The sequence below is a fragment of the Somniosus microcephalus genome, chromosome 14, assembly GCF_052327205.1.
Source record: "Somniosus microcephalus isolate GS21.2 chromosome 14, FLI_Smic_1.0, whole genome shotgun sequence".
Lineage (NCBI taxonomy): Eukaryota > Metazoa > Chordata > Chondrichthyes > Squaliformes > Somniosidae > Somniosus > Somniosus microcephalus.
The window spans coordinates 110,721,449-110,733,048 of record NC_141000.1 but is presented as its reverse complement, the minus strand read 5'-3'; the positions used below and the strand labels follow the sequence as shown (position 1 = coordinate 110,733,048).

The window sequence follows — 11,600 nt, the reverse complement described above, 5'->3', positions numbered from 1 at the left end:
GTCCTGAAGGATCATTTGAACCCCACACCGCTGATGTTGGCGGAACGATTAAAATTTTATGCGAGAACGCAACTGAAAGAGGAAAGCAACGCGGAGTACTTAATTGAACTGCGTAAGCTAGCGAAATACTGTCAGTTTGGGGAAAGTCTGACAGAGGCACTGAGAGACAAATTCGTGTACGGATTGTCGAAAGAAGGAACACAAAAGCGGCTGCTTGAAGAGAATGATCTTACACTTGATAAGGCTGTCTCTATTGCAGCATCGCACGAAGCCGCAGCGAGAGGCACTGCGGAAATGCAGCTGAAGGCAGCGGTACTCGGCGTAGATCAAATGGCTTTGGGTACAACGAAATGTTATCGTTGTGGGAAGACAACACACGATCAGAACCAATGCTGGTTTAAAAACCAGGAATGTAGAAAATGTGGCAAGCTTGGTCACATAGCTAAAGTATGCCGGTCGGGAAAGAAGACCAGCAACAAAAAGTCACCGCAGGAAAAGTGCAGAAAGGTACATAAGGTGGCTGAGAAGAGTTCGGATGAACAGAATTCGGATTCAGACTCCAACAGCCAGGAACTGGGTAGTCTGAGAATTCACAATGTGAGTAAGGAAGCTGACCGACAAACTATCTGGGTCACACTGCAGATAGCAGGAGTCCACGTGAAGATGGAATTGGACACTGGATCGGCGTTGACGGTCATGAATAAGCAAGATTACAAAAAGTTATTCACACATATTCCCCTACGGGATATGGAGATAGTATTGCAGACATACACGGGGCAAAGAGTATACCCCATCGGAAAGATAAAAGTCAAGGTGGGACACAAGGGCAAAGAACACCAAGGAATGGACTTATATGTACTATCTGAGGGAGGTCCACCACTTCTGGGACGGGAGTGGATCAAGAAAATAAATAAATATGGACTGGCACTCCCTAAAAGCAATGACGGTAGATTCCGGAAAAAGAAAAGATGTCAAACCTGAACGATTGTCCAGAATATTGGATGAGGGCATAGGCAGCAGTGACAGTGACAAAGCAGAGAGTGAGAACTCGGTGAAGACAATCAGCTCAGACTCTGGAACTGATGATGGTAAGACCAGCCCATGTGCCAAAGACAAGTCTAAAATGGACTTGCAGACTAATGATGGAAAAACGAAGGAGTGCATAAATGCTTCAGAAGAGAACAAAGTATCAGAACAGAATTCCACTGAACAACAACAACATAGTTTGACAGAGAATTCTGAGTCTGTCCAGTCTACAGACATGCACATTTCTGAGGAACACAGGGCTCGAACTCAACTCAATTTCAAACTACAACAGCAATTAGAACAAATGATTCGCCGTTTTGAGCAAGAGATGAATGCAAAGAAAAAGTTCTTTGACACAGAGTTGGAGAATCTGGGAAGACAGCAGAAGCAGCTGATTGAGAAAATGGAGCAGGATGTTCAGCAACTGAAGGCGCTTGTTAGCAGGTTGCAGGCAGGAAAGGCTGATTTGGTTGCCATGAATTCCGAGCTCCTACTGAAGTTGGGTGCAGCATCACCGGACGACTCATTTGTTGAAATTCGAACGGTGGAGGCTGCGGATGATGGCGAATTAAAAGCAACAAAGGACCCCCAGTGCAAGGTTACAAACAGCCCCACAGCCTATACGTCAAAAACACATGACGACGATGCTGGGAAACGTCTGATGTCAGAAGAGTTAACGGTCAGCCAACTCCTTCATATGCTGAGGGACAAGACTCTGAAATTGGAAAAACTTGAACACGAGCTTCAATCTTCAAAGGAAAGGGTTTCGGAGCTCTCAAAAGTTATTGAAACAGCTGAGGTTGCAACACAGACTGAGAAGATTGCAGCAGAGCAGCCCTTGGATGCCAAGAGTACGCTGACTCACGTCAATGTAGAACAACAGAACGCTGAAACAGCTGCTCCAGTAGAGGGATTGAATAGTCTGAACAATCAATCTCCGAATGAAGTTGAAGTATTGAAATCACAAGTGATGTCATTAGTAAAAGACTTGCAGGAAGCCCAGAAAAAGCTGGATGAAGCTGAACACATGAAGAAGTCTCTGCAGGAGAGATGTCTGGATTTGGAACAAAAGCTGGCTAACGTCCAGCTGGGCATGGAGGAGATGAGGCAACTTAAGTTTTCCAATGAAAAGCTGAAGCTGCAAGTGGAAAGCTTACAGTCAGAACAAAAAAATTGAGCAGATGAACTTAGCAGATGAAAAATTGAAATTGGCAGAGGCAAAAGCTGAAGTGATGGAGGAAATAGAAGACAATGGTGAAGACAGCACGGTGGCATAGTGGTTAGCACTGTTGCCTCACAGCGCCAGGGACCCGGGTTCGAATCCGGCCTCGGGCGACTGTCTGTGTGGAGTTTGCACATTCTCCCCGTGTTTGCGTGGGTTTTCTCCGGGTGCTCCGGTTTCCTCCCACACTCCAAAGATGTGCGGGTTAGGTTGATTGGCTATGATAAATTGACCCTTAGTGTTAGGGGGATTAAATACGTGGGGTTACAGGGATAGGGTGGGATATGTGTTGGTGTAGGGGTTACGGGGATCGGGTGGGATATGTGTCGGTGCAGGCTCGATGGGCCGAAATGGCCTCTATCTGCACTGTGGGGTTTCTGTGATTCTGTGTGAATAGAAAAGAAGCAGAAGATGATGACTCATCTGAACTATTATCACCCCTACCAGGTCACGCACGTGGTCCCTCCGAACTGAGCCAAATCAGTCTGGAAGTAGAAAAACTTCCCAAGGTACTCGAGCCTTTAGAAGTCAGCAATGCTGGTTCTGAAGTTAAGAAAGTTCAAGCTGTTAAGTCCAGTGAAGGACTATTAGATGAGTCACCCCAGCAACGAGAACCTACTACACTACCGAGAACCACTACACCACCGAGGCGTTATCCGAACCGAGTCAGGAAGCGCAGGAGGCGCCCCCGCAGAGGCTGAATCTGTGAACTGTTTTACATGAATTTGGGGATAATCCCTTCTCTGCTTTCAAACTCAGTTGTGAAACTGTACACCGCTATTTAGGTGGGTACTCCTAACACTGTAAGATAGGTCTTCAACGAGGCAGCACTCCTCAAGCGTAGAAAGGTAAGAGCTCTTAAAATAATGAGTTTTAAAATATTAAATCAATCTCATCATTGGAGAAATCTTTAGCTCTGTGGCTGATCCTTTCACAAACAGTCTTTATATGCAATTTGACCATGATTGTTTATTAGATATTATCACTAAAACTGCCAAATAATGTTTATAATAAAGAACATAGAACTGGGAGCAGTAATTTTTGGTTTTGGCTAGCAGATGTAGAAAATTCATATACACTATCACTGTTTGGAATTAATTTCATGTCACGATCAAGGACCAATGTCAAGAACACATTACAAAACCTTTTAGTTGGACGGTGATGGGAGTGTATAGCGTGCTGCCAGTCCGATAGCCTCAACACCTCAGGGACAAACATCAACCAAAGTTTCTGGTTCTGGTTGCTATTTAGTGACTGCTATGCAGAGGTACATCTAATAAGAATGGCATTGATTCAGCGATGATGCCCCGTGGTCAAATATGGGTGTATTTTCCAATTGGCGAAGTTTGCAGATGAACATGTAACGCACTCGTACCCTGTGCACTATTTATGGGCAAGTGTCAATGCCTGCTTAAAGCAGACCGGAGAGAAATGCAGCATGAGCACACTGGGAGTCGGTACATGAACATGGGCAATCAGAAAATATAGCCCATTATAGTTCGGCAACGCTGTCACGGCACGAGGAATGGTCACTTGGGTGAGTTACTGGGGGGTGGAACAGTAACCCTGATTGTACCATTTCATTTATTTATATCCTTTATTTAAGATGGGGTAACCCACGTTCCTGCTAAGTACACAGCTGTCTGGATGTCCCACACAACCCGGGACCGGCTTTTCAAGTGGGAGATTTTTGCGCGTGCATGAAATTCTGAATGGGCCGCGCAGCCAGTTAATGGGACGGTGAGCCCCAAAAAAAACAATTAGGGGGAACATTGGTGGTAACCCAAATATGAGATTTGCTTTGTTCATTCTAAAATGGCTGCTCAGAGAGGCATTATCTGCCTTAAGGCCACGTAACCTTCTGATCTATGTGTGAGTTGGACTGGGCACTTAGATTTTTGTGAGCTTCGCGGGGATTGGAGTTATCAGCAACATTGCAATCCTTTGGCCGCAGGCATCAAGTGTTAAACAAGCAAAGGTTCCTATATTTGCTTCTCGTTCGAAGGTGGGTCTTGACATGAATCAGTCATTCATGAAAGAAAGAAAGACTTATGAAATAATACTGAGCGGCCTACGGGTGGCGCTGTCCAGGGAGAGTATAAATACTCGGGCACGGGCCCAACTTGCACAGGACATTCTTAACAGGAACTAGTAAAGGACACAACTAGACCTCCATGTTGTAAAACAGTTGATTAAAGCTTTGTTTAATGCTTAGACCAAGTGCCTAGTAATTTTCTTACGTCAGGTCTTCTTCATGATGATTTGAGAGAAGTATTAAGAAAATCTGTACTACTGTACTTCCAAGTGGCAGAATAGTGTTGTGTTGCACTTCCAAGGAGTCGAGAGTTTAAAACAAGTGGATCTTTCTGCATTATTCAATTCTTGCTTTGATTTCTCAAGTGTGCAGGCTCACAGAGCTGCATTGAACGATTGCCTGACGTCTTTCAAATGAAACCCTCTACGTGACTATTTCATTACTAGCAACAGTAAGAAGTAATTGAGAAAGATCAACTTGAGTGGATATTCTAGTTGTACGTGTATTTTAAAATGCTACTTGCACTGTATAGAATACATGCTTAGCATTTTGCTTCTATATATAATTAAGTGCAGATAAATTGTTTTCACCTATGCAAGTCTAATTTAATATGTAAACATCTTCTGCTATAGACTGAAGATATAGTAGGAATCCTTCTTAAATTCCAATACATGATTTACGGTAATCAGGATTAACTGGTAGACTTGAGCTATATTATTTCTAGGAAGTGAAAGGCACAATTTTCAGATCATAAAGAGCCTGGTCTGCTTACAAAAGCTGCCATCAGATTAACTCACAAGGAAGCCAATGTTTAAAATGCATTGAACCAGAACAATGAGCTGTTTATTTAATCCAATAATTGATACATCTTAAAAGACCACAGCTTTACAAATTTGGAACCAAAGTTTTATCTTATTAGCACTTGCTTCGTGAAGTGCCTTGGGGTGTTTTCCTACGTCAAAGGCACAATCTAAACGCGAGTGGAAAAAAAGAATATCACACTGCTGAAGCATCACAAAAGAATGGTCTCTTAAATAATAGTCTCTTTGACTAGTGTTACCAGAGGCAACAGTGCCCATGGCATCATTGCCATTTTAACTGCAGATGCAGGTGGTCTTCTGGTAGGGTGTGTAGAAGATGGTAAGGTAACCCAATATCCAGACACACACGTTTCTACGCTCAATTTCCAACAGAGTTGCATCAAAATTAACATACCCCAGGAAACATGCATGATGATCTCTCGGCTGATGAATAGTGCAACTTTCCAGCTCAACTACATGGTAACAACAGCATAACTGACATGGAGGAACTTCAGGGCCCAGCTAATTCAGTACATACTGCAGGTTGAGAAAGAGGAATGTATTGCCTGGCTTAGGTGTCAGCTGTGGCTCAGTGGGTAGGACAACTTGCCTCTGAGTCATGAAGGTTGTGGGTTCATAGTCCCACTCCAGAGAGTTGAGGACAAAAGTCTAGGCTGATGCTCCAGGGGCGTGCTGCACTGTCGGAGGTGCTGTCTTTCAGATGAGACGTTAAACCGAGGCCCCGTCTGCTCTCTCAGGTGGATATAAAAGATCCTATGGCACTATTTCAAAGAAGAGTAGGGGATTTATCCCCGGTGTCCTGGCCAATATTTATCCCTCAATCAACATAACTAAAACAGATTATCAGGTCATTATCACATGTTTGTGGGTGCTTGCTGTGCGCAAATTGGCTGCTGTGTTTCCTACATTACAACAGTGACTGTACTTCATTGGCTATAAAGTGCATTGGGACATCTGGTGGTCGTGAAAGGCGCTATGTAAATGCAGGTCTTTCTTTCTTTACGGTGTCACTCCCTAATATCATATTGAAGAAAGACTAGAAAAGGACGTTTGAGGCAATGTACTTTTTTAAAACCATATATCCCCATCTTAATCCTAATTTTAATCTCCTCATAGGAATCTGTCCCCAGCTTCAAGAGGAAGTCAGACAATTATTTCTAGACCTGTGTCAATACGCAGCTTCTGTGAAAGGTGTGTGTTACAAATTGGGGGGTTTTCATGTCCACCTCCTCAGATTCAGTGGAATTCGTCACTCCCTTAAGCAGTCTGAGCAGCTTACTTTATGGGAGTTGGACGATACTGTCCTTTATCTACTCATACAACAGCGTAACCGGGTGGAACGGGAGTTAAAAGCCAAGCGGTGTTGTATTACTGCCCCTTTCCAACCCCGCGGCCATTTAAACGCCAATGTTGTCTTGGGTGGTTGAGTGACCCGCCTGACAGGCGGGAGGGAGCCTCATGATGAAATGTAAATCGAGGGTCCTATGATGTCATTAGGACCCTGAAGCAATTCTAACTACAGCGGTTCAGGTTCAGGAAGGCGGCTCACCACCACCTTCTCAAGGGCAATTAGGGATGGGCAATAAACGCTGGCCTTGTCAGCGACGCCCACATCCCATAAACGAAACAAAAACCTGCCGACTGAGCACGGACCCGCCGCTCTGTACAACCCGACAGGCACTTGACTGGAAACCCTGTCAGGCAAGGTTAAAACGTATCTTTGTGGGGCCAGGAGACCCTCTTTCCCTGCCTCTGCACTTGCTTAAAACCTGTTACATCTCTAACTTTTTTCCAGTTCTGACGAAAGGTAATCAACCTAAAACGTTAACTCTGTTTCTCTCTCCACAGAGGCTGCCTGGCCTGCTGAGCGTTTGCAGCACTTTCTGATAATATATTTCAGATTTCAATCATCCGCAGTATTTTGCTTTCGTCTCCCTGTTCGTTGGTACTAATCATTCTGTGTCTTTTTTTTCCCTTTCAGATGCTCAATGTCAAAGTTGTGGCTTTGCTTTGTGTATTCGCTGTGACGTTCACATTTTTACTGTGTGTCTTTTACCCGCACCCATTAAATATTAATTACATGTTCTACAACACGAATAAAAGATCGCTCTCCAGGGAAAAGGGCGAATTCCTGATTATCCCACAGTCGAACTGCGGCGACAACCCTCCGTTCCTTGTCTGCCTGGTGACTGTCTCCCAGTCCCAGTGGGAAGCGCGCAATGCCATCCGGCGCACCTGGGGCAGAGATCAGGCCACGGCTGGGAAAAGGACGGTCGCCTATTTCCTCCTGGGATATAACACGCGGCACCAGTCTGCAATCTTAAACGAAAGCCTCCACTACGGGGACATCATCCAGAAAAACTTCACCGACACGTACAGCAACCTTACCTTGAAGGTGCTGATGGGCATTGAGTGGGTGCACAAATTCTGCCCCTCGGCGTCCTTCGTGATGAAAACCGACTCCGACATGTTTGTGAACACTTATTACCTGACTGAGCTTCTGTCCGAGAAGAGCCGGCCTCACTTGTACACGGGCTTTATCAAGGCCAATGAGAAGCCCATCAGGTACTCGTTGAACAAGTGGTACTTGGCCAAGGAGGACTACCCTCACAGCACCTACCCGCCTTTTTGTTCGGGGACGGGTTATGTTTTCTCAGGTGACCTCGCCGAGCAGATCATCGCCGTTTCAAAGCACATTCCGATCCTCAGGCTGGAAGATGTCTACATCGGGCTGTGTCTTCAAAAGCTAAATGTAACTCCGGTGGAGCTGGCCCCAAACCAGCCGTTTTATACCAGAAAAGTGGAGTTTTCCATCTGTAATTTTCAAAAACTTGTGACCTCTCACAGAGTCAGCCCGACTGAGTTGCTGATTTACTGGAAAACACTGGGCGAGACCAGCAAAGAGGAATGTTGGAGAAAAATGGAGGAATTTCGATGGACATAAATAATGTTACCTCGAAAACAAAAAAATCAATCATTTTAAACGCGAGTTACGTGCCACAATTAAAATCATCACAGTTTTCGTGATTTGATGTCCAACCACAGCCTGGCTTACCCGAGTTAAAACCTTCTCTTCCAAGTGCTGCCATGGCTACCAATTTGAGTCAGGACTCCGAACAGCTAGGCTAGCCCACCATGCATTCAGTAAGGGATCATGTAAATTTATATTTATTACTTTAAAAGCAATAGCTTAGAAATTAATGGTGGCGATGTTAGTGGATAAAAGCTTAACACATTTGTGTAGCATTCTTCTGACCGCTATTGAGTGCAGGCAATAATAGGCATATGTTAATGGGTTAATAGCTGTATTAAAATAACAGACAGAAATTTCATATCAACATGCATGCTCTCATCTGTTAATGATGAAATTTAACGCAGAAAAGTGCGAAGTGATACATTTTGGTAGAAAGAATGAATAGAGGACATATAAACTAAAGGGTACAATCCTAAAGGGGGTGCATGAACAGAGAGACCTGGGGTATATGTGCACAAATCGTTGAAGGTGGCCGGGCAGGTTGAGAAAGCAGTTAAAAAGGCTTACGGGATCCTAGGCTTCATGAATTGAGGTATAGAGTACAAAAGCGTGGAAATTATGATGAACCTGTATAAAACATTGGTGCGGCCTCAACTGGAGTATTGTATCCAATTCTGGGCACCGCACTTTAGGAAGGATGTGAAGGCCTTAGAGAGGGTGCAGATTTACGAGAATAATTCTAGGGATGAGGGACTTCACTTACGTGGATAGACTGGAGAAGCTGGGGTTGTTCTCCTTAGAGCAGAGAAGATTGAGAGGAGATTTGAGAGAGGTGTTCAAAATCATGAGGGGTCTGGACAGAGTAGATAGAGAGAAACTGTTCCCATTGGCAGAAGGGTTGAGAACCAGAGGACGCAGATTTAACGTGATTGGCAAAAGAACCAAAGGCGACATGAGGAAAAGCTTATTTACTCAGCGAGTCTAACCACCTCCCCTTGACATTCAATGGCATTACCATTGCCGAATCCCCCACTATCAACATCCTGGGGGTCTCCATTAACCAGGAACTTAACTGGACCAGCCACATAAATACTGTGGCAACAAGAGCAGGTCAGAGGCTGGGTATTCTGCGGCGAGTGTCTCACCTCCTGACTCCCCAAAGCCTTTCCACCATCTACAAGGCACAAGTAAGGAGTGTGATGGAATACTCTCCACTTGCCTGGATGAGTGTAGCTCCAACAACACTCAGGAAGCTCAACACCATCCAGGGCAAAGCAGCCCGCTTGATTGGCACCCCATCCACCACCTTAAACATTCACTCCCTCCACCACCGGCGCACCGTGGCTGCAGTGTGTACCATCTACAAGATGCACTGCAGCAACTCGCCAAGGCTTCTTCGGCAGCACCTCCCAAACCCGCGACCTCTTCCACCTAGAAGGACAAGGGCAGCAGGCGCATGGGAACACCACCATCTCCAAGTTCCCCTCCAAGTCACACACCATCCTGACTTAGAAGTATATCGCCAATCCTTCATCGTTGCTGGGTCAAAATCCTGAAACTCCATCCCTAAGCACTGTGGGAGTACCTTCACCACACAGACTGCAGCGGTTCAAGAAGGCGGCTTACCACCACCTTCTCAAGGGCAACTAGGGATGGGCAATAAATGCTGGCATTGCCAGCGATGCCCTGAACCCATAAACAATTTTTTTTTTAAAGAGTGGTTAGGATCTGGAATGCAATGCCTGAAAGGGTGTTGAGGTAGACTTAATCACGGCTTTCAAAAGGGAGCTGAATAAATACCTGAAGGAAAAAAATTGCAGGGCTACGGGGAAAGGGCGGGTGAGTGGGACTAGCTGAGGTGCTCTTGCAGAGAGCCGGCACGGGCTCAATGGGCCAAATGGCCTTCTTCCGTGCTGTAACCATTCTATGATTCTATGATAATATCTGTAGCAGGCACCTCTAAGCTTGTTACTGTAACTGCTAAATATAATTATTTCAGTGATAATTAAAAGAGGTCTGAGTTGTGTTATATTCATGGCATACAGCTCCTTCAATATAAATATCACAAAATGCTCCATTAAACATGTGCCAGATAAACACGAATTACAGAAATATTCCACTCTTTACACCCTCGAAATAGTTATTAAAGCTTCTAACACTCCAATTTTGTTTGCATATTTTGTGCATTCATATACATACCGCTCAATCCTAAATCAATTTTTTAATGAATATTGACCCTTATTCTTTTCACTGGTTTTGTTAGTTAATGACTTGATAACCCTCGCCCCTTCTGCTACAATACTTGGGCAGATAGGCATCAAACAATATACAAATGGGAGTCGGAGGTATTGGCTGAGGTCAGGGAAGTGCCAGAAATACTATTTCAGTATTTTATGATTTTTCTTTTACCATTCAAAGGAGAGGGGTGAGATGCCAGAGTTAAGAGAGGAATATAAGGGATACAGCAGGACAGGAAACAATGACTAGGGATTTCCTTGGGGCTTCTCCTGCTCAGAGGCTGGACTCTAAGTCATTTGTAATAATCAAAAACAACAGTGGCCCCAACACCAACCCCTGTGGGAATCCACTGGTAACCAGTTTTCACCATCATCGTTTGGTTTCTTCCAAGCCGGCTGACTACATTGGAAAAAGACCGGATAAGACGCTACAGTCCGTCTGGTTGGTTGTAAACACCGAAACCGATTAAGGAGCTTGAGTCAATTGTTTTACATAACCGAGTGATCTGCCCAGCTGGAGAAAGTGTGCAAGATATGAACTGTAAAGTGTTGTTGGTACATGAGGGAGAGAGAGATACCCCAGCCTAGCAACAGTCGAGAGAAAGAGAGAGACAAAGAGAGAATTACAGATCACCTTAGCAACAGCCAGCGTAAAGCTTTGGGATGTTTCTAGCAGTGCCATACTATAAACATCCCACTACATACTACTGCAACCTACGTGAAAGAATGTTAATGTGCGTATGTTGTAGAGAAATCTAAACTTGTGTGTGTAAGAATTGGTTGAAGGACGGTGCATTGACCAGAAACTATATATGCAAGGGCATTTACTGTTTGATTCGGAGAAAATGGTGTATAAAAAAAGAAGCTTTTGTGTTAAGTTTAGAAGAGAAACGTACAAGGATGAGCGTATGCCTACATTCAAATCTACGAACAAAACTCTGCTTGTAAATTGTTATACTCTGAAGAAATTATACTCCGCTTTTAGATAGTTTTTTTAAGTCAAAGTAGAAAAAATAAAATGATTATAACCATAAGACTGAATTCGTTACTACTCATACAAATATGAGCTTGAATCTGTCAACTGGATTATGTGAAGGGAGTTATTCACAATTAGTGGACAAAACAGTAGGAGAATCAGTAAAGGAAGTGTTAGAAAAAGAAGAGAAAACGTGACAGGAGTAGGGAGATCACTGTGCTAATCATATAGTCCTCAATCTCTCATAGGCATCACAGAAAAGGGAAGGTTGTTGTAAGTGGGGAATTGGAGACTGATCACCTCCAATAA

The 11,600-nt window shown here is 44.2% G+C and overlaps 2 protein-coding genes across 2 annotated transcripts; both read left to right on the top strand.

Moving 5' to 3' along the window:
- Positions 1-926: 926 nt before the first annotated feature.
- On the top strand, positions 927-2,279 carry LOC147107841 (optineurin-like). Its single transcript, XM_086007434.1, has one exon. The coding sequence runs from the start codon at positions 941-943 to the stop codon at positions 2,201-2,203; it is 1,263 nt and encodes a 420-aa protein (XP_085863560.1). The 5' UTR covers positions 927-940; the 3' UTR covers positions 2,204-2,279.
- Positions 2,280-2,759: 480 nt separating this feature from the next.
- On the top strand, positions 2,760-11,349 carry LOC147107840 (beta-1,3-galactosyltransferase 5-like). Its single transcript, XM_086007192.1, has 2 exons — positions 2,760-3,096; positions 7,086-11,349. The coding sequence occupies exon 2, from the start codon at positions 7,086-7,088 to the stop codon at positions 8,046-8,048; it is 963 nt and encodes a 320-aa protein (XP_085863318.1). The 5' UTR covers positions 2,760-3,096; the 3' UTR covers positions 8,049-11,349.
- Positions 11,350-11,600: the final 251 nt, after the last annotated feature.

What these genes read in the sequence shown, in the direction of transcription:
- LOC147107841 (XM_086007434.1), top strand. Translation starts at nt 941, where the DNA reads ATGACGGTAGATTCCGGAAAAAGAAAAGATGTCAAACCTGAACGATTG.
- LOC147107840 (XM_086007192.1), top strand. Translation starts at nt 7,086, where the DNA reads ATGCTCAATGTCAAAGTTGTGGCTTTGCTTTGTGTATTCGCTGTGACG.